Genomic DNA, 21,154 nt, shown 5'->3' on the forward strand with positions numbered 1-21,154 from the left:
GCAGTTTTATCTTGGGCTGCTTTTTGCACGGCGGCGAGGTCAGAGTCCTTTTTCTCCAGAGCCAACCTCATTTTCTCTGCAAAAGAAGCAATCGAATCAAACAAGAAATCAAAGAAATATATTGAAAGTCAGTCGACTGCCAGTTACCTTCCATACCAGCGGCTTCGTCTTGGGCTTTCTTCAGATTCTGCTGGGCCAATTCCAAGTCGAGGTTGAGTTGCCTCTGCTTCTCTTCAAGCTCAGCAAACTTAGAAATAAGAGTACAAGACTTCTGTGAAAGGCAAAAGACGGGTCAGTCGACAAGATCAAAGGTTGTTTACTTCCGAGTGAATAAAACCTAAAGAAATTCGCTTAGACCCCAGCCGACTGCACACAGTCGACTGCAGTCTCGGGGGCTACACCACTTGGCGTGCCCCCGCTGATTAAGACCCAACTCGACCGGTCCACCCGAGCCAAGTCAAAAAAAGAGAAAGGAGCTGTTTAGACCCCAGCCGACTGCCAGCAGTCGACTGCGGTCTCGGGGACTACACCCAGTGGGTGCACTTGGCGTGCCCCCACCGGTTCAGATCTTACTCGACCGGTCCGCCTGAGTCGAGTGTAAGAAAAGAAAAAGAAAGGAAAGTGGAACTCAGACCCCAGCCGACTGCCAGCAGTCGACCGCGGTCTCGGGGACTACACCCAGTGGGTGCACTTAGAGTGCCCCCACCGGTTCAGATCCCACTCGCCCAGACCGAGTGGAAGAACGCAACTACCAAAGACAACAAAACACCCAGTGGGTGCTCTGATTCGACGCAAGCAATAAGAGATTGTGTAGAAGAAGATTTTTCGGGTACCATATCCTCATAGAACAAGAGCAGTCGGGAAGTCTACTCACCTGGACATTGGCCCGAAGAGCAGCGCTGGCGTCGTAGGTAGCCTGGCTATTCTCATGCACCGTCTTCACCCGCTCCATCATCACGTCAGCCTGTCAGGTGGCTTCCGCAGCCGCTTCCGACTGGTTGTCCGGGACGGGGTAGCTGGTGAAAAAGTGAGCAGACGACCCAGGTGCGGCAGCTTGGAGCTCCGTGGCGTGGAGTCGAATGACTGAAGGAATCACAAGTGCAGTCGATGGTGCGGGGCGCTCACTCGACAAGGGTGCAGCGAAGGTCACAGAGACCCTGCCCGCGTCTTCAGGTTGACGGACGGGTGGTTCTTGCCGAGACATCCTGCCAGCTGCTACCTTCTTGCTCTTCCCGGGCTTAAGAGCCACATTTTCATCGTCGTCTGGAAGATCGATGACGTTAGGTGGAGCTGCAAGACAGATCATTCGATCCCAAGTGAACCACTTGAACGCAATCGACCAAGGAATCGAGAACAAAATCATAGGAGTTTCTACCTGGGTTAGAGGTAACCGCATCTTCCATCTCCTCGTCCCGGTACTGGAGAGAAGAGGTTCCTGACGTAGCAGCACTGCAAAGACCCGCATTCAGTCGGTTACGTCCTGTTAATTGAGTCGACCAAAAGGACAAGTCAGATGATTACCCGGAGATAGTAGGGACGGTCACTTTGATCCTGGGCAAAGCCTTTGGCAGTTTGGAAGAGGTGGCTTTCGGTGCTTTCGGCGTTGGAGGCGGCACAACTTTGGGCTGCTTTGGAGCCTTCTCAGTCGGTGTTGGAGAAGATGTCCTGGGACGCTTCGAAGACTGTCCAATCGGCGCGGCCACCAGGTCCGGAGCGCTCGCCGGGTCATGAGCGTGTTTGGATCTCCTCTTCCTATGAGTAGGCGAGTCGACCTCTTCGTCATCAGTCGACTCGTCGCTCTCCTCATCCTCCTCAGCATCCGAGTTCCCTTCGCCGCTCTCGCCCCCGCTCGCTTCTTCCTCGACGTCTTGCTCCTGCACTCCGTTAGGCATTGAGTACATGTCAATGAGGGCCTGAAAAGACAAACGGTCAAAGGAAATTCAGTCGACCATCAACAAGATGTCACACAGTGAATCGAAAAGATACTTGATAAAACAGAATCATACCTGCTCCGTCTGATGCGAGTGGTCGAATGGAATCACCATCCTAGAACCCCGAGGGTTGTCTTTGTTGCCGGTGATCCCCATCAGCCACTTCTCCAAGGTGTCCTCGTTGACGTCCTCCGGGTGGATCCGAGTGGAATCCTCGAGCCCAGAGTACATCCACATCGGATGATCACGTGCCTGAAGCGGTTGGATGCGTCGACCGAGAAAGACCTCCAGCAGGTCCATCCCGGTCACCCCGTCGCGGACGAGTTGGACGACCCGATCGACCAGCACCTTGACCTGCGCCTTCTCTTCTGGAACCACCTTCAGAGGGGCGGGCTTCTCCACTCGAGCCAAAGAAAAGGGAGGAAGTCCAGTCGACTGACCCGGGGTCGGCTGGTCCTTGCAGTAAAACCAAGTCGACTGCCAGCCCCGAACGAGTCGGGAAGGATCATTGCTGGGAAGGTGCTCTTGCTCCTCATCTGGATCCCCATACCCCCGCACATCTGGATCACTTGCGTCCTCTCATCACTCGGATTGGCCTTTTTGACCGACTGCGAGCGGCAAGTGAAGATATGTTTGAAAAGACCCCAGTGCGGCCGACAGTCCAAGAAATTCTCACACATCGACACGAAAGCAGCCAGATAGACTATGGTGTTTGGAGTGAAATGGTGGAGCTAGGCCCCAAAGAAGTTCAAAAAACACCGGAAGAAAGGATGGGGAGGCAGTGAGAATCCGCGATCTATGTGGTGGCGAGGAGAATGCACTCATCCTCCCTTGGCTGCGGCTCGGTCTCGTCCCCCGGGAGCCGCGCCGACTTGTGGGGGATCAGTCCCCCCTCCACCAGGTCGTCGAGGTCGTCCTGGCTGATCGTCGAGCGGATCCAGTCGCCCTGGATCCAGCCCGGCGGCAGGCCGGATCTCGACGAGGATCCGCCCCGGCTGGTCCGCTTGCCCTTCGCCTTCGCAGTCGCCTTCTTCGCGCGCTCCAGCGCCACCGTCTTCTCTTTTCCCATGGCGGCAGATCGAGCTCGAGCGAGGGCCCGGCGACGAGAGCGGAAGCGAGCGTGGCGGGGAGGTCGGAGGGAGAAGAAAAGAGAATGCGAGCGCACATGGCAGAGGCCTGGCCCGACGCCTTTTATAAGGTCTTTCCCCGAGTGACTGACTGGTGGACCCAGACGATCTAAACAAATCCCGCAACAGTCGCGCGCGCAGTACGTGGCGAAAAAGGTGGCACGGAGATCGAGGAGACTTGCCTAATTCGTCCCGATTACCACGGTCTCGCCCGTCTGGCGCGCTTCCCAAAATTCAAATACCGCAAAATCCGCGGAGAGCAGAGCAACTTGCCAGACTTAAGACAAACACCCTCTACATTATCATTCGGAATTCTACCATGAAAATCCACTCGACAAAAACCAAGAATGGACCAAGGCGACTGAAAAAGAAGTCGACGTCGTCCCCTCAATCCATTGTTCCAGAACAAGATATACTCATAGCACAAAGAATGAGTCAGAAGTGTTCCCAACTCCTTCCTCACTCAAACCTTGATCCATTCGGGGGCTAATGATGAAGCTATGTACCTAGGGTAGGGTCATGGATCAGTCCAATATACCCTCCCCAAGGACATCTCTACAAAGAATCAGAAGCAGTCGAAGAGAAACCATCATCCACTCGACCATGAAGATGTGACCACTCGACCACCTTGAAGACACTCGACCACCTTGAAGACACTCGACCACCAGAAGATGAGAAGCCCTTCACTCTGCAACGGTCGGGGTTTAAGCCATAGCTTTATGGGCATTTATAGCACTTTACTTCAGACGTTACCAGTAACACTCCCCCTTTTATGAACATTGAACCCTGTGTAACGGAGGAGAGCTGGGGTCCTGGCGCACTCTATATAAGCCACCTCCTCCTCTGGGACAAGGGTTCACATCTTTTGTAAACTCACACACACATAATCTAGTCGACCGCCTCAGGGCACCGAGACGTAGGGTTGTTACTTCCTCCGAGAAGGGCCTGAACTCGTAAAACTCGTGTGTACAACTACTCCATAGCTAGGATCTTGCCTCCTCATACCTACCCCCATTCTACTGTCAGTCTTAGATCCACGACACGCCTTGTCGGCGAGACGAGCGCCTTTTCCCGCCGTTTCTTCCCGCTTTTTCCCCATTTCCCTCCCATACTCTTCCTTCCTCCCGCCAATCTCCCTCCTGCTCGCCTCCCTCCCAGCCGGCCGCCATGCCACCGAAGAAGTACGTCGCCCCCCGCGCGGCGGCACCCGCGACCGCCTCCGTCGCCCAGCCGAAGCAGGGGAAGCCGAGGGCACCGCCGATCAAGCCATCGGGCATGTCAAACGCCGAGTGGAGGACGGAAGTTCAGTGACAGGAGGCTGTCACCGCCGACCGGCGGAACAGGGCCATCGCCAAGAAGGCCCGCGACAACGCGGCGCCCGCGGCTGCGGCTGCCTCATCGACGGACCAAGCCGAGGCCGATGCGACTCGCGCGGGAATGATGAATCCACCCGGAAGCCACGCCCAGTACGCGCCCTGGGGCCAGCAAGGCGTCGGCTCTCCGCAGCCATGGGGATCGCCCTCGCCGGGCACGCCGACGCCGACGCCAAGCCCGCGTGATGACGCCTCCACGACGCCCAGCTCCACCGAAGCGGCGCTGACACCGCCTAGCGCAGAGGCTGCTCCGACACCGCCAAGCCCGCGCACACCAACTCCGCCGAGTGATGCGTTGCGCACGCGAACTTCTGCCGCTCTATTTTTTTTGTACGCCGAACTATGGTTTGCGATCGCCCGACTTGTGGCGTCTTTTGTGAGCGGGAACGACCAAGTTCAAATTTTTCACGTTCTGGGAGCGGCGCCTGAGGGCGTGACTGGGAGCTAGGTCGCCTCCAGGAGCCGAACTAGCGCCGGTTCGCCCCCAAACCATCCTTTTTTAGCGCCCTGGGGGGCCGAACGGCTGGATATGCTCTTAGGTGGGAAGGTCTGCCTTGGCTTTGCTACCTGGTGGTATGCCTCGTTGGATCCGATCTTCCAACGACAACAGTGTTGTCCCCTGATTTAGAGAAAGGCCTTAGGCGTGGATCTGGTAGCAGTTGATGCCTTGATGTGGATCCTAAGCACAATTGATTATGGTTCTGAAGGAACTACGACACACTTGATGATTGGCTGACCTCCTTTGATGAGTAAGGGAGGCGGTGCTGCTTCGAAGCGGAGTATGAGTTGTGCAAAGTACAAAATCGCGTCGGACCAAGTGCTTCTTCTCCTGGTGCTGGTGAAAATTGGATCGACCGGGGAGCAGTTTGCACCCGATAACGTGTTAATTTTCTATTTGGGTATTTTTCATAAAATTTAGCGGCTTGTTTGCCATGTTCACCGCTTTAACTACTGCAATATTGGGTCCTTCTGAACCATTCCCTTGTTAAAAAAACACTAGCGTGACTGAATTTTTTGTTCTCGTTTCTCGAGCTGAGTTTGATTTGAGATTTAATTTCTTTTTTTTCGGGGGAGATTTAGTTTCTTATGATATAGTAGATATGGAATGTGCTCAACTTATCGGAAAAACAATTAACTTTTATAGTTGTCAAGTTATATTTCTGAGCTTCGTGCATCAGGAGTATCACATACTTGAGCCTTGGGTGCAAAAAATATGCTCTGGGCAAACCTCTTTAGGTGGACTAAAAATATACAGAAACTTGTTACGTGATTGAGCACTAGCAAAGCCTTTAACGTCTGTGCAACTCTTTTCATCAATTTCCACAATTGCCATATGTTTGATATCAAATTTTGCATGTAAAATATGGCTAGATCCTTAGGTCCTTTTATTTGCATGATTGTATAAAATCACATGTCAAATTTTGTGAACGATCAACCACGTGGTATGTGTGGTAAGCAACTTCTGAATGAAAAGTAAGTTGTCATGATTTCGGTTGTTAGCTAGCTCTACTTTCAAAAGGTACATAGTCCATAAAAAAAGAGAATGTGAGCGAGTACGTGCTTGTCATAGTTAACGTACAAATAAAAACTTGAAACTAGATTCAATTGGGAGGGGGGGGGGTGATTTTTCTAATCGGTTTTCAACCCTACAATCAAACATGCTCCATAATATTTGTATGAAAAACAGAGTTCTATACTCTGTATAAAATTATACATACCTCCTCCCTCTCAAAATAAGTGACTCAACTTTGTATTAATTTTAGTACAAACGTATTATGAGAGGAGTATTTTATAAAAGGAGGCAGTTATTCGATCTCGGTTTGTTTTACGGACCTGCCCCCTCTGTGCCAGTGAAATTCGCCAAATGCCCCTGAACCAAAAGGGACGCCAGCGTCAACGATTGACACGTTGTAGCTTCGCAATTTTCCGGACCAGCCGATGGAACGTCTCATCAGGCGATTCTGACTCATCAAAAGTCATTATGTTCCGTTGGTTGAACCAGGCCTATCAAATCCCTGATGCAACATGCTACACTCACTCAAACTTGATCCCACCACATGTCCACACACACACACACACACACACACACACACGCACGCACACGGAGAGTGCCACCAGCCAGCAACCCTACCTCACCTAATCCATGCTACCATGTTCCTTGAAAGCCTGTCTACCAACACATAATCAGCACCAACACGACGGCAGGACAGCACGGGTCACAGGCCGAAGTCCTCATGAACCCGATGCTCCGTCCATCTGCATGCATGCATGCAAGCAAGCACCTACCTGCCTTGGTTGGACTCATCATGCCCAAGAACATCGATCTTTCTTTCGAGTAATAATCCCCAGATCGAACACCGTCGTACAGCAGAGCACGGGCGAGGATGCTGTTATTGAAGAAAACGAAGTGACGAAGGCTGAAGTAGATGTCACTCTAGCCAGTAGTCTTTCACTAGCGCCGTTGGTTGGAGAGTAGCTCTCGTCAAGTCTGAACAGAACTTGAGTTGCGTGCACCCACGGCGTTCCCGGAAGACGAGACGAAGCCATGCGATGCGGTGCAAGCCGACCGACCGACGCCCGTCCTTTCGTCTCGTCGGCTCCCCCGAGTGCTCGCCAAGTGCATGCGCACCAAAGAATATCGCGTGGCGGTCGTGCGTAGCATAGCTACATTAGATGGAAAGGAAATGATGGATCACTGTCGAATTCAGATGGTGGTGCTAACGTCTCTTTGATTGATGAGCTGCATGCCTTGATTGACACAAGTGTGGCCATGTGGGAGGAAGGAGGAGGACGTTGGTGGCTGGAGGTCGTTGTCTCCCAGCCTAGGTAGAGTATTTTGCGGATTAGATTTTGCCATGCCCTCCTGTCCTTGAACTGCTCTTTCTTTGTGTAAGTTCACATGTTGTTGTCTGTAGCTGGGACGATTATAGACTCTCAGGATATGTATATTCATCCATCCGCTTTCAGGATATGTATATTCATCCGTCCACTCATTAGAAGCTGAGCATCTATAGCCGGACTCTTCAAATGCTCTTTCTACGTCCGGGCGGATGGTCCGGTCAATGACTGGGTAGAAAATCACGACCCAACCGCACCCCTTATACCGGCCCAACGTATCCGGACTGACCGGCACCCTTCTCAGGCTGATATGGGCGGTCCTGGACATGCCTGGGCGCATCCGTCATGCCGGATTCTGCCCATGCTGGGCCACCTCGGTTCCACATATATTTGTCCCTATCCACATTTAGGATGAAACCCTAACCACTTCAGTTCACTTTACTCCACCCTAACTCCTTTGCAACAATCTCTGGCCTTCTCCAGAATGGCGGGCAGCGGATCCGACCCCGAGATCTCCTGATCGATCGACTGGGACCTCATCCCATGCGGGGATGAGGAGGGAGATGGACGTTTGCATGGCTCTTCGCCGCTCCCGGGAGGAGGCCGCTCCACCATTGTCAGACTCGATCCGGCGGGAATTCACCGCTTCAGCGTAAAATGGTGCTTGGATCCGTCGGGGCTGGTGCCTCGAAGAGCGTGACCGCGGCCTCGCCAGACGTGGTCACCACCGTCTGGCACCGTAGCTTCGGGATGGCGGCACAACCCCTTTAGCGGCGCCTCGTCGCCACGGCTTCGACCGCTAGTTCCGTGACAAAGATGGCAAGGGCAACAACAAGGGCAAAGGCAATCGTGGATGAACTTTATACGTAGTTTTAATATGTAGGACATGTGCATTTTTAGTAGTCTGATGGCATGTACCATGTTGTTGAGCATGCGAATTTTAGATGGTTCAACGGCATCGTTATGAAGTAGCCCGATGCTATGTATGGGATCGAGATGTGTTGATTTAAGTTTAGTTACATATGATTAAATGAATTTGAGGATTTGCTAATAAGATACCTAATTATAGACACAGACAATAAAAAAAGTGACCGGTCACTCTCCGCAGAACATGCCCAAAAATCCAACTGTGGATGCTCTAATAAATAACATGGCATGATCATTGGCGTGGGCTACGGGTAATGCCGTCTTTGCCGTCTGCCAATCCTACTATTTGTAGTGCCTTCCATGGTACCGGGTGATTTCAGAAATTTTTCCCTCAGAAAAGAGAAAAAGATTGAGAGATTTTTTTATTTTTTTTACTAGTGGGTCCTACCTGTAAGTGATGTATGTAAGACTGTAAGGCAACTCCTTTGTCAGCTACTCAAGGACATTTTTTGAAGGAAAAAAACTATCCAAAAGCACTAAAAATGGGGAGTCGGTCACAGGGCAGTGACCGGGCCGCCCGCCCGGACGTATGAGACGCCTCACTGAAGATGCTGTAAAGCCATGATTACAGTATTTTCTACGGCATTCATAAAGCACCAACAACCTCGTCTGGATTAAACAAAGCGATCAGTCAGTAATAATAATAATATAATTGGCTGAGGACGTTACGCGCAATATGGACCTGCGACCAACCGATGATAATCCCGTTTTATAACCAACAAAAAAAGTCGTTTTTGGCGTGCAATGCAACGCAGGGCGCACGCGGCTTGCTTGACCCTCCTCCCTTGTCACCATGAGCCGCCACGTGTCGGTGATGGGCCGGAACGCCGCACCCGAACCGTCCTCTCCGGCCCAGCCCAGCCCAGCCCAGTCGGTGATTATTTACGAGCAAATCTCTGCTGTTTTCATGCTGAAGACGTGTTTCCATTCCGAAGAGACGAAGAGAAGAAGCTGTCCCGTCCCGGATTCTCTGGCTGAACCGGTCCCTCGCTGGATGCCCAAAATGCCCCCGGTGACCTCATGAGACCCGGGGAGTGAACGGGGTTCCCGTCCATCCGCCCCACTCTCACCTGGTCCGGTGCCAGCTGCTGCCGTGCTGCTTTCCGCTGCCGCTCGGTTCAAGAACACGGGCGCACGGAGGGTTGAAAAAGCGGGGGAGCCACCCAGGGGAGGCCATAAACCAAACCAAATCAATCAATCAGTCAGCCGGACTCGCCTGGAGATCGGAGGAGCCAAAAAGAAAAGAGAGAGCGGAGCTTTTTCTCGGTCAGCATCCAAAGCGCCTCCGCTTCCCCTCTGCATTTTCCTTTCGGGGAGAGGGAGGAGGGAGAGCATTGGTGCGCGCGGGGGATGGGGACGAGGAGGAGGAGGGGCGGCGGAATGCCGGGCGCGGCGTCGCTGCTGCTCCTGGCTAGCTGCTGCTTCTCCGTCTGGCCGCAGAGCCAAATCTTGGTCGCCGCCACCACCGACGCCACTGACCGTGAGTTATCAAGAACCTAGTGCTAACCCACCCTCTCTTGGCTGCTTTCTAGTCTTGTAGTACAGCTCTGGTCGATGGTTTTGGCAAGGGGGAAAGGCGAAGATTTGGGCTGCAATGGGGCGCCTTCCCTTCCTTGTTGTTTGCTCAAGTGCTTCCGCCGCCGGCCAGATGGGGTTTGCTCGTGGGAGCCGCCAACGGGTAGATTCAGCCTTTTCTTTCGGAATGGCGAGATAGATGATGATTGGACTAGCCGAATCTTGGTTTCTCCCCATCCTACTTTCCCCGCATGTTTCTGCTTATTCGCTTTTGATGCGCTGGATGGATTTGCGCAAGAATGCCTAGATTTGGGTTTTCTGGATCCCCTTTACAGTGCGAACAAGATGATGTGTGAATCCGGCAGTTTAGATTAGGCATAGTCCATTATATCACCCCCCCTCCTCCTTTGTTTCTGATAGTTTTGGTTGTGAAAATAGGCTGATTTTAGTTTGGTACTCCAGCTATAATTAGGTGGTGCTAGCACATTCTTTTATAGCTTTGATGAGTAATTTGAGCAAGTGATCCTTTCTCTTACTCTTTGAATCCTGATATAGTTGCGTAGGGGATAAAGGAAGGATTCTGAGAAAAAGAAAGCATTGGATGGGGAAACCTTTTTGTTCTTTCAGAAGAAATAATTTTGGTCTAGATTTCCCTCCGAAAAACTCAAGTCGTTTTCTTCCCACCCACCTTCTAGATGTGACACTTCCTTCTCTCTATATTTTTTGCATTTAGCTGGATCATGGAAATTGCTGTAGTGGGTCCGATTGGTTTGCTCTTCACCAGTAGATTACCTCTCCAGTTTTTGTTTCTGTTCTGTTTACCCCTTTAGTCCTCATGATGTTTGAACATAATCCGTGCATAGGTATATATCCTGCTACTTCAGACTGCAGATGAACCGAGGCTTGTTTAGTGACACGGCCTTTAGTAATTCGTGGCTGTCTTACATGCAGTTACTGCCCTCAACACGCTCTTCACCAGCTTGAATTCTCCGGGGCAGCTCAAAGGCTGGCAAGTGAATGGCGGTGACCCCTGCGGCGAATCATGGCAGGGCATCACTTGCTCAGGATCGTCGGTTACAGCAATGTGAGTCTGATGAAACAAACCAGTCACTAAACCGTGTTCATTTCTTGCTCCCTCTTAGCATATTTTCCTTTGTTTGATGATGCAGCAAACTGCCAAGCTTGGGGCTGTCCGGGAATTTGGGCTACAATATGAATACCATGAGTTCACTGGTCGAGATGTGAGCGCCCAAACTTAAAATCTTATGCTCAACCTTGTTTGCTGTGGGAGTTCAGTTGATAACCATCATCTTAAAAAAAATCATGCAGTGATATGAGCCAAAACAGCCTTGGTGGCGGACAAGCGATACAGTATAATCTCCCCACAGCTAAGCTTGAGAGGCTGTAAGTTCCTCTGATGAATTCACACATTTGATTTTGTTTTCTCAACTTTTGTTGTCTCTAGCTGTTAAATGAATCTTGTTTTGCAGCAATCTCGCAGGAAACCAGTTCGGTGGAAATTTGCCCTACTCGATTTTCTCGATGAATAATCTTAAATATTTGTGAGTATCTTTGCAGCCAGAATTAATAAATCGCCTTGGAGTTTGCATCATGTACTAGGACTAAGTGATTTTTTTTCCTGGTGTATGCAGAAATCTTAACCATAACCAGTTACAAGGAAAGATGACCGACGTATTTTCCAACCTTGGTAGCTTGACAACAGTGTGAGTACATTTGTTACGTGAATTATCAGATGTGTCTTAACTTGTGTTGTAAAATCACTCACTCTCTCTCTCTCTCTCTCTCTCTCTCCCTCTCTTTCGTTCATGTTCTAGATGTTTCGATTCTCTTACTATTTTCATGTGCAATGTGATGCAGGGATCTCTCCTTTAATTCTCTTACTGGTGACCTACCAGAAGGTTTAAGTTCACTGTCAAGTGTTAAGACTCTGTAAGAAATAGAGTCACATTCTCTATCCACATATCCTATTAGAGTGCCATGCATCTAAGTATCTAACCCTGTCTTGGTACTTCTCAGATATTTGCAGAACAATCAGTTGACCGGTTCTATCAATGTCCTAGCTGATCTTCCCCTTTCTGATCTGTAAGTAACCAACATCAAATTTATCGATGATTTATTTACATATGCATTATCATCTCATATCTCGCTTACCTGTAGGAATGTTGCAAATAATCGCTTCACTGGTTGGATTCCTAGTCAGCTTAAGAAGATAAATAGTCTACAGTGAGTCTCTTGATTTCCTAACATGCACTTGTTAGGGGTGTATCCTAAACTAATATGGTGCTTGTGTGTAGGACTGATGGTAATTCTTGGACTTCGGGACCAGCTCCACCGCCACCGCCATTTACAGCTCCACCTTCAAACCGTCGGAAGAGCCCAGCTAAAAAAGACAGTGGTTCATCATCTTCTGATGGAAAGTCTGGAATAAGTGGCGGGGCTGTAGCGGGCATTATCATATCTTTGCTGGTTGTCGGAGCAATTGTTGCATTCTTTGTGATAAGAAAGAAACGCAAATCTAAAAGGGAAGAGCACTTTGAACAGCACCAGCCATTCACTTCATTCCCTTCAAACGAAGTTAAAGGTCCTTTAGCTTGACGTTTATCATACTAGAGAGATGTTTTTTCTAGTTGGCTAATCTTGTGACTGATTGCTTCTACGCTTGCTGCAGACATGAAGCCTTTTGAAGAGTCAACCACAATAGATGTGGACTCTTTGGCTTCCCCTGCTTCAGTTGGTCTGAAGCCACCTGCCAAGATTGAACGCAACAAGTCATTCGATGATGATGATGACTTCTCAAGCAAACCTGTCGCAAGGAAAAGCAACACAAAACCTATAAAGGCAGTTGTTTATTCAGTTGCAGATCTACAAATAGCAACAGATAGCTTCAGCATGGATAACCTTGTTGGAGAGGGTACTTTTGGACGTGTCTACAGGTCACAGTTCAACGATGGAAAGGTATTACATCTGATCGCTGGTCTTGTATATTTCTCAAAGCACAAGAATGTTTTCTTTACTTGTATTCTTAAGGCCTTCAGGACTGTTTTATTGCGGTTCTCGGTTTCAAGTAGTCATGTGGTAACATGTCTGCAATAGGTCCTCCCTATAACATTTTCTCTATGCATGATCTTCACATTAGTGAAAGGGTAGAAATTATACTGATCTAAGACAGGATTTATGTGTTCCAAGCATAATGTATTTAACATCAGTCTTGTTATGGAGAAGAACGAAGGAGCATAGAAGCATCCCTCATAATTTGGATGTTCTTTTGGCGCTTAATGATAGCTTCTCCTGATATTGTATTTTTGCCCTTCTTTAAGTGTGTCTAGATAATGAAAAACAGAAGATTGAGCCATTTAAATATATGGCGCTTACTGTTCTTGTTTACTCTGTTCAGGTTTTGGCCGTGAAGAAACTAGATTGTACTGTAATACCATTCCAATCATCTGAAGACTTTGTTGAACTGGTCTCAAACATTTCGATTCTGCACCATCCGAATCTCAATGAGCTTGTGGGCTATTGCATGGAACATGGACAACACTTGCTTGTGTATGATTTCCACAGGAACGGATCACTTCATGATCTACTTCATCTTTCAGACGAATACAGCAAGCCACTTAGCTGGAACTCCCGCATTAAGATCGCACTAGGCTCTGCCCGCGCACTGGAGTAAGTGGCAGTGAACTATATATGTTGATCTGGTTGGTATGATGATGTGTCTTGTGTGTCCAGATCCAACTGGGCAAGCTGAGTGACTATTGCTAGCTTAAAAATAGGAAAAAACTATTTTGTCATCTTCTAGTTAATGATAGTCAATCAACTAATTAACATGCTTGTCTTGTCCATATCATGCCACCGGAATCTCTCTGAGCTGTAGGTATTTGTTGCAAATGATGTGTGGACTTTTTGATGCATGTCTTCTCTACATGTTTTCTTAGTGTAAAATTTTAGTTTGAACTAAAACCGTGACACTTATTTTGGAACTGAGGGAGTAGTATTGAGTGTTGACTGAATGGTTCAAGAATATTCTTCAACAATGATTTTGTTTGTTACATAATCTATTGTAAGATATATGTTCGTTCCGAAGTATCATTTGCAGATGCCTTACCATTTCCCACTGTAAATATAATTTGCAGGTATCTTCATGAAGTGTGTTCTCCGTCTGTCGTCCATAAGAATTTCAAGTCATCCAACATTCTGCTCGACTCAGAATACAACCCGCACGTTTCAGATGCTGGACTTGCAAGCTTTATTCCTGATGCCGAGTTCCAGGTCTGTTCCATGTACTCCTAGACCCATTTTAGAGGATTGCTTGCATAGTTGCATGCTTTTAGAACTCGTAAACAAATAGCTCTTGGCTTGCTAAGTTATTTTCTATGTATTATAGATTATTTTGATATACATGAACTATATACAATTCTAGCTTAGCATTTTACACATTATGGTGCATAATGATTGCCTAACGGGCCACCATCAAATAAACCTCTGCAGACAGCAGAACAGAGTGCCGGGTGCACTGCCCCAGAGGTGGACATGACTGGCCAGTACACAATGAAGAGTGATGTCTACAGCTTTGGGGTTGTCATGCTAGAGCTTTTGACCGGACGCAAACCATTTGACAGGTAACTTCTTATCAGCCATGACCAGTTTTTGGCTCGGGCATGTTTACAAATTTGACAATTTATGATCCTACGAGAAGTGACCGCGTGACCGTTTGCATTACAGCTCCAAGCCTAGGTCGGAGCAGTCGCTCGTGCGGTGGGCGTCTCCCCAGCTCCACGACATCGATGCCTTGGACAGGATGGTTGATCCTGCGCTCAAGGGCCTGTACCCTGCCAAGTCTCTGTCCCGATTCGCCGACGTGCTCGCCCTGTGTGTCCAGGTAGGACTTCACTCAACTATCTCAAGCAAATTTACCATACAACGCCAAACATGCACGCGTGAGTCAATAATGCCCGAGCCTCGGAACTATTTTTGCAGGCTGAGCCGGAGTTCAGGCCACCGATGTCGGAGGTGGTGCAGGCGTTGGTCCGGCTCGTGCAGAGGGCCAACATGACGAAGAAGATGCTCGACGGCGACGCCTCCCGGCGAGGCGATGACCAGGACCAGGATTTCATATGACGCGAGCACAACCCTTCTAATATATCCCCTGATATCGCGTCCGAGATTATATTTGTTTATTTCTTCTAGCGCCTAGCCGAGAGAAGAGTGGAGGAACAGAGCAGAATTGGTGTCCGGTTCTGTCAGTACATATCACACACAGGTTTCGCTTGATTTATTATACCTACTAAGTATTAGTGCTGTTTGGCTGTGACATGTCCACAAATCAGCATTGGTGCCATCCTGTTAGATTTCACACTTGACTTATATATCTACCAGTGCTCCAAATAACCATGGTATCCATGGCATCAGGTCTGCTGATTATTACCCTAAAAAAGAAGAGGTTTACAGGGAGTTACTGCTTGTATTACTGAGAAATGGTTTGCCTGAATCAGCTGAGAATAAGCTGCTGCTCTCTGCTCTCAACATGTGCAGACCACCTTCAAGCAGATCATCAAACGGAGTGAGCCGACCGGTCGCGCTTGAGCCTCATGACAGAGTCGACGTGCGCCCTCGGTGCGTGTGTTTCTCCCAGCCTGCTAACGAAAACAGAAGGTCTGTTAGTGCCGCTGTTCATTTCTTCAGTGCCCCTTCGATGGAACTGCAATAGCCAACAGTGAAACCTTACCTGGCGATCTCGGCGCGCCGCCTCGCTTGCGCCGCGACGGCGGAGCGCGGCGTCCGGCTGCTGAGGAGATGGTCAGAGAGCGCCCGCCGCGCCGACAGCGCCGCCCCCCGGCGATCCTCCTCGCCGTTGCCGTAGTAGTCTTTCCTCCTCCTTGCAAACGCAGCCTGAAGAGAGTGAGTCAACAGGTGCAGGCATGTAGCCATGAACGGAGGCAGAGCGAAGCGCGCCGGCCGTACCTTCCGGTCGAGGAGCAGGCCCCAGGCCTCGCCGCTGAGGGCGTAGCGGACGGCGACCTTGATGGGGTCGAGCGGGAGGTAGGACGCCAGGCTGTAGAGCCAGATGACGCCGGCCCAGCGCCACCCGACGCCGCTGATCGACGCGAAGCCGGCGGCCGCGTACACCGCCACCAGGGTGGCCACCAGCTGCGCGACGGCGAAGGCGCCGACGAGCAGCGCCCCCGGCCGGTCGAGGAAGGAGAGGCCCCGGCTGCGGGTCACGAATATCAGGGCCTGGCTGGTGATGCTCACCTGCAGGTACACCGCCGACGACACCTCCTCCGCGTCCAGCTTCAGCGACCGCACCCCGAAGTGAGACTGCAGTTTCAGAGATCAGAAAGCATCAGAAGGCTGAAGTGAGACTGCAGCCTTGGATGTTCAGTTTCTGCTCTGCCAACCTCGAAGAATGTGGTTCTGGTGACCGCCCAGTAGAAGAGCACCGTGGCCAGCGCGAGGTAGGCGCCGATGACGACGCCGGTGGCGAATATCTCCTTCAGCTTCCAGCTGTCCGGGCTCCGCGACGGCGTCACCCGGTCCTTGGATATCGCCATGATCGTCCCTGGTCAGGCATTTCGGTCAGGCTATGTGTTTCAGTAAGGCCCTGTTTGGTTCAGCTTTTATCGTCGGATTCCGCTGCCGCGCAGCAGAATCTGAACCAAAGGGCGAACCCAGCAGAATCCGATTCCAGAAATCCGCTGCCAAAATCTGAACCAAAAACGGAAGCAGCCCAGGACGTGCTTTCCAAAATCTGATTCCGCTGCGGGCCAAAATCTGAAAAGGTTGTATCAGCTGGTTTGCCAAATGACCTACATCTTTTTCAAATCAGATTTTCCATAACTGCTTTTTCACAGCAGATTTTTCACAGCTGCTTTTAGAAATTCACAGCCGAACCAAACAGGGCCAAGTATGGTCTGAAACTTGGCATGGTCAAGTTCAGGATGCTACGTTAGTTACCATCGTTGAGTATGGCTATGACGAGCACCATGAACGGCGGGAAGTCGTACTCCCATATCGACGCCAGAAGCACAAACCCAACCTGCAACCATACAAGAACACAGGAAGATCACTGTAATAGTTATATCTCATATGCATCACAGATCATGCTGCAAAACAACTTGATTTGCTGCTGCATTCTTACCACTATCCGTATGGTGATGCACACGGCGTAAATCTGCATCGGCAAGGTAGTAGAAATCATCACAAGCAAATCCCAGTAACTGAACTGAACATTTGTGGTGCTGGCAATGGCGTGGCATGTGTGGAAAACTCAAGATTCACCGTGTAGTTCTTCATGCGCTGGAAGATGGCGCGGCTGGTGAGGACGGCGCAGACGATGACGCCGAGGCCGGGCTCCGTCAGCACGATGTCGGCGGCGGCCCGGGCGGCGTCCGTCGCCTCCGACACCGCGATGCCGATGTCGGCCTTCTTCAGCGCCGGCGCGTCGTTCACGCCGTCGCCCGTCATCCCGCACACGTGGCCGTTGGCCTGCAGGAGCCGCACGATCTCGTGCTTGTGCTCCGGGAACACGCCCGCGAACCCGTCCGCGCCCTCCACCAGCTCCTCCACCGGCATCGCCGCCCCCTCGTCGCCGCCGCCGCGGCTGCCGAACAGCGCCGCCGACGGGTGCATGTTGGTCCCCGTCCCGAGCCGCCGGCCGGTCTCCTTGGCGATCGCCAGGTGGTCGCCGGTGATCATCTTCACGCACACGCCCAGGTCCAGGGCCCTGCGGATGGTGTCCGCGCTGTCGTGCCGCGGCGGGTCGAACAGCGGCAGCACGCCGCAGAAGACCCACGGCCCGCCGTCGCCGTGCCTCGATCTCTCCGGGACCTCCTGATCTCAGGCATCAAGGCGATCCGGCGGAGCGCTTCAGAATTCAGAATGCAGCAGTGTGCATTCACCAGCAGAAACTGAAACTGGCCTTCAGAATTCAGAATGTAGGAGTATGTTACTAGTAGTACCTGGTAAGCAACTGCTAGTGAACGGAGGCCCCTCTCGGCGAAGCTGTCGACGACCCGCTGCGCCTTCTCGGCGATGTCATCCTTGTTGAAGCACAGATTGAGGATCTGTAAGATGATCAATATCAGATCAGATGTTCTGGGTCATGGCTAAAAGCCTAAAACACTGTAGATGATTAAGTCCCATGTTGAAAGATAGATGACAGTCAGCAGCACTGATGAGGTACAGTGATGAACTTCTCCAGCAGGGGAGAGGGAGGACCTGCTCAGGAGCTCCTTTGCTGACCCGGGACCAATTGCCACCAGAATCAATGTATGTTATGGCCGTCCTCTTGTCGACCGGATTGAACGGGAGAAAGTGAACCTCGGTGATGTTCGCGCGTGCCTGAGGAGGAACAGGTAACATTTGTGATATGTGATCCATTATTGATGTGCAGGCTCAAATGAAGTGAAGAGATTCAGAAACCTCTTTGGGATCAGAGAGCATATTTATGATGGCCATGTCGATTGCATCTTGATTATCCACTCTTGATGCTCTTGCAGCCAACAGAATGATCATGTCCCTGTCCATTCCTCCGCTGAAAACCTGAACTTGCCAAAAATGACGGATCAGCTTGCACGCCAAGTGTTGCACTGATGATAAATCTTATAATTTATAGGATGAATATACTCTTTCTTTTAAGGTAAGAAAGTACCTCGATTAGGTTTTTGTCGACGGTAAGGTGGTTGAGAGTGAGGGTTCCGGTTTTGTCGCAGCAGAGAACATCCATTCCTGCCATTTCCTCGATGGCTGTCATTCTTTTGGTGATGGCACCCTGCAAAGTTCAGAACAAATCCAGTGATATTATAGCATTAGGAGTACATCATTTGTTTGTTAACTGAAGAAAGGTGATGGCAATATCCAGACACACCTGCTGAGATAGGCGATGAGAACCTATTGCGAGCGTGACCGACAAAACCGTTGGCATCGCGATCGGTATCCCTCCGATCAGAAGAACAAGCACATTGTTGATCCCCTCCCGGTATGACCGATGCTGGACCGCGAACATGATGATAACCTCAACGATCACCCCCACCGCAATTGAGCAGATACAGAAGTTGCCTATGCAGGTAAGAACCTGAAATTTTCAGTAGGAAAATTCAGCTCACGCCGCAGACATTTCTCTGCAACTAATGCTTAGCACATCTGATCACATTCTGCAGTGATGATGACTCACCTTCTGGAAATGGCCTACAACCTCTGTGGTGTCCACCAAATGAGCCGCCTTCCCGAAGAATGAGCGGGTCCCGGTCGCGATGACGACAGCTTCAATCTCACCATGCTTGCAAGTTGAACCAGTGAACACTAGATCACCGGTCCTTTTGGTCACAGGAAGTGATTCTCCAGTGAGAGCTGACTGCAAGATTGTTTTTAGAAAGATCACTTTGACAGGACAATCAGGCCGTCATGGCATGATCAATATCGGTATACGTTGTAAATGAAATATGATTTTGCCTGGTCAATTTTAAGAGGATCCCCCTCGAGCAGCCGCGCATCCGCAGGGACAATGTCACCAAGCCTGATGCTGATGATGTCCCCGGGTACCAATACAGAGGCATCCAGCTCTTGCCATTGCCCATCTCTAAGAACCTGCAGGCACAGCCATGCATGAACACACAGTAAATCAAGGCATGCACCAAGCTCCTACCAACCTTTGTTCTAGGCGCCAAGTGGGCCATGAGCGAAGCCGCGGCATTGCCGGCATTGTTCTCCTCGACGAAGCTGATTGTCGAGTTGATGATGAGAAGGCAGACGATCCCCACAAAGTCCTCCCAGTCAGGTCCCTGACTCTGAAGAAAGAAAAGGTGGACACCAAATTAATCTACCACTTCTCTTTGTTGTTGTTGAAAACACACACTACTTTTTTCCCGAAACTGCAGAGATTTTCTTGACTGAATCGGTCACAGAACATAGCATAGCATAGTGCTTGACTTACACCCCCATTTGCCAAGACTAATGCCATCACGGCTGCTGCCTCCATCACCCAGGACAGAGGGTTCCACATGAAGCTGATGAACTTGAGAACCTTGTTCTCCTGCCAGAAACAAAAATGAGGACTTCAGACGAGGTGAAATCTTCGAGTTAAACAGCGAGTAAGCAGTAGAGACAGTGAATTTACGCGCTTCTCCTCCAGTCGGTTTGCGCCGAAAAGCTGCAACCGCTCCGCGGCATCCGCCGAGGAGAGACCGCATCGAGACGTGCTCAGCTGCTCAAAAACTTCTTCGAGGGGCAGGTTCCCCTGCAGACACGCTATTGCCATGAACCACATTTCCACAGAACGAAGTTAATGTGCAGTATACTGTACAGTATATCCTAACTGAATGCACCTGACTTACCAGATCAATGTCTTGGGTGCTGAGACTCTCACGTCCAAGCAGAGGCTTTCCCAGCCCGTCATCATCCATGCTTCAGCTCTGAAGCCGGCGGCGGCGCCGAGATCTGCAGTCGGTGATCGGCGGATCAGAGCTAGATCACTCGTGAACGGGTCTGCACATTCGTCTCGATAAGAAGTTTGGGACTCGCCGGTGAAGAATCTGATGGAATGGAGCTGGCTGCCAGCGTTGGGAAGGTTTACTGTGGTTCTTGTCGGTGAGGAGTAAAGTGGGAGAGACGGGGTGGGCTGCTGCCCCTTTTTCCCGCCATTTGGGAGCGTGGTTCGCAACCACCGTTCAAACTCCCACGGCAGTCAGCCGACGGTCGCGTCAAACCAACCGGTCGAGCAGACAAAACACGGCGATGTCATCTACTCGAGTAAGTGTTGTTTTGGTCATTAAAATATGTTGTTGTGCACGGATAAATGCAGGGTGACGGAGGTGTCAGCTGAAAGTAATCATGCAAAACGACGCACGGGTGGTTCCGTCAAAGTGGCATATCTCTGAGGCTGAGGAAACATTATCTTCTCTAAACGCATCCCATAAAACGTGCATGAACCCGTTATCGCCGCATGAGTAGGCTCACTAAACTAAGTCTAACAGCTAGTCTTAATCTAATCCGTTTTGTGTGTGCGCTTAGTAGTTTACATTGAGTGACGGTATACATGCCCCACCGCTGGAACCGTCGCCCCGCACACCATTAATCACAGGGCGGGACGTACCACGGTGGCGTCCGGGGCGGCGAAAATGACGGTGAGGAGTTCTGTGACACGGTGGTGGCAGTTTCAGAGGACCGTCTAGGCCATGATTTCTTGACCAATCATTGATCGGGCGGTCCGCGCGGATGTGTTAGGGCCAATATAGGGGTTTCGGCTGTAGATGCTCCAAGGTACGGGATTGGACGGAAAAAAAAACACTCGGACGCGCTAGTCCGAACGTTCAGGGGCGATTTTGCGACGTGCACTGGAGTTGCCCCAGTAAACGCCCTCGTTGCTTTTTTTTTTTTGAGGGTATAAACGCCCTCGTTGCTACCACGAGAGAATTCTCGTGGACAG

General features: G+C 50.5%; 2 protein-coding genes across 6 annotated transcripts; one reads left to right on the plus strand and one right to left on the minus strand.

The window, feature by feature from the left end:
• Nucleotides 1-9,174: 9,174 nt before the first annotated feature.
• Nucleotides 9,175-15,058, plus strand: LOC125538843 (protein STRUBBELIG-RECEPTOR FAMILY 6). 2 transcript variants are annotated; one of them, XM_048702147.2, is made up of 16 exons: nucleotides 9,175-9,676; nucleotides 10,663-10,795; nucleotides 10,881-10,952; nucleotides 11,041-11,115; nucleotides 11,202-11,273; nucleotides 11,364-11,435; nucleotides 11,590-11,661; nucleotides 11,749-11,814; nucleotides 11,890-11,955; nucleotides 12,027-12,313; nucleotides 12,401-12,687; nucleotides 13,127-13,398; nucleotides 13,866-14,001; nucleotides 14,221-14,351; nucleotides 14,455-14,611; nucleotides 14,710-15,058. In XM_048702147.2, exons 1-16 carry the CDS (start codon nucleotides 9,547-9,549, stop codon nucleotides 14,848-14,850), a joined length of 2,169 nt encoding a protein of 722 aa, XP_048558104.1. In that variant the 5' UTR covers nucleotides 9,175-9,546; the 3' UTR covers nucleotides 14,851-15,058. The 2 variants fall into 2 exon arrangements, with proteins under 2 accessions (XP_048558104.1, XP_087375110.1); XM_087518984.1 differs by lacking the exon at nucleotides 9,175-9,676 and adding an exon at nucleotides 9,736-9,874.
• On the minus strand, nucleotides 14,977-20,505 carry LOC125538844 (ATPase 10, plasma membrane-type). 4 transcript variants are annotated; one of them, XM_087518982.1, is made up of 18 exons: nucleotides 20,064-20,501; nucleotides 19,847-19,966; nucleotides 19,664-19,762; nucleotides 19,380-19,517; nucleotides 19,183-19,317; nucleotides 18,905-19,084; nucleotides 18,599-18,805; nucleotides 18,383-18,502; nucleotides 18,154-18,273; nucleotides 17,950-18,072; nucleotides 17,691-17,795; nucleotides 17,011-17,562; nucleotides 16,871-16,903; nucleotides 16,687-16,768; nucleotides 16,131-16,291; nucleotides 15,694-16,050; nucleotides 15,458-15,621; nucleotides 14,977-15,368 (listed from the first exon to the last, which is right to left on the minus strand). In XM_087518982.1, the coding sequence occupies exons 1-18, from the start codon at nucleotides 20,130-20,132 to the stop codon at nucleotides 15,284-15,286; spliced, it is 2,850 nt and encodes a 949-aa protein (XP_087375108.1). In that variant the 5' UTR covers nucleotides 20,133-20,501; the 3' UTR covers nucleotides 14,977-15,283. The 4 variants fall into 4 exon arrangements, with proteins under 4 accessions (XP_087375108.1, XP_048558107.1, XP_087375107.1 ...); XM_048702150.2 differs by having other exon boundaries at nucleotides 14,977-15,365; nucleotides 20,064-20,496; XM_087518981.1 differs by having other exon boundaries at nucleotides 15,458-16,050; nucleotides 20,064-20,505.
• Between the last annotated feature and the right edge of the window lie 649 nt (nucleotides 20,506-21,154).

This window comes from Triticum urartu, chromosome 4A (genome assembly GCF_056163025.1).
Source record: "Triticum urartu cultivar PI428250 chromosome 4A, HENAU_Tu73, whole genome shotgun sequence".
Lineage (NCBI taxonomy): Eukaryota > Viridiplantae > Streptophyta > Magnoliopsida > Poales > Poaceae > Triticum > Triticum urartu.

Bases quoted from the DNA above. Each gene is read 5' to 3' on its own strand.
- LOC125538844 (XM_087518981.1), bottom strand. From the start codon at position 20,132: ATGGATGATGACGGGCTGGGAAAGCCTCTGCTTGGACGTGAGAGTCTC. The intron at 19,518-19,663 runs GTAAGTCAAGCA...TTCTTTCTTCAG, and splicing joins TAGTCTTGGCAAATGGGGGT to AGTCAGGGACCTGACTGGGA. The intron at 16,769-16,870 runs GTAAGAATGCAG...GTATGGTTGCAG, and splicing joins GCATCACCATACGGATAGTG to GTTGGGTTTGTGCTTCTGGC.
- LOC125538843 (XM_048702147.2), top strand. From the start codon at position 9,547: ATGGGGACGAGGAGGAGGAGGGGCGGCGGAATGCCGGGCGCGGCGTCG. The intron at 11,116-11,201 runs GTAAGTTCCTCT...CTTGTTTTGCAG, and splicing joins ACAGCTAAGCTTGAGAGGCT to CAATCTCGCAGGAAACCAGT. The intron at 11,662-11,748 runs GTAAGAAATAGA...GGTACTTCTCAG, and splicing joins CTGTCAAGTGTTAAGACTCT to ATATTTGCAGAACAATCAGT.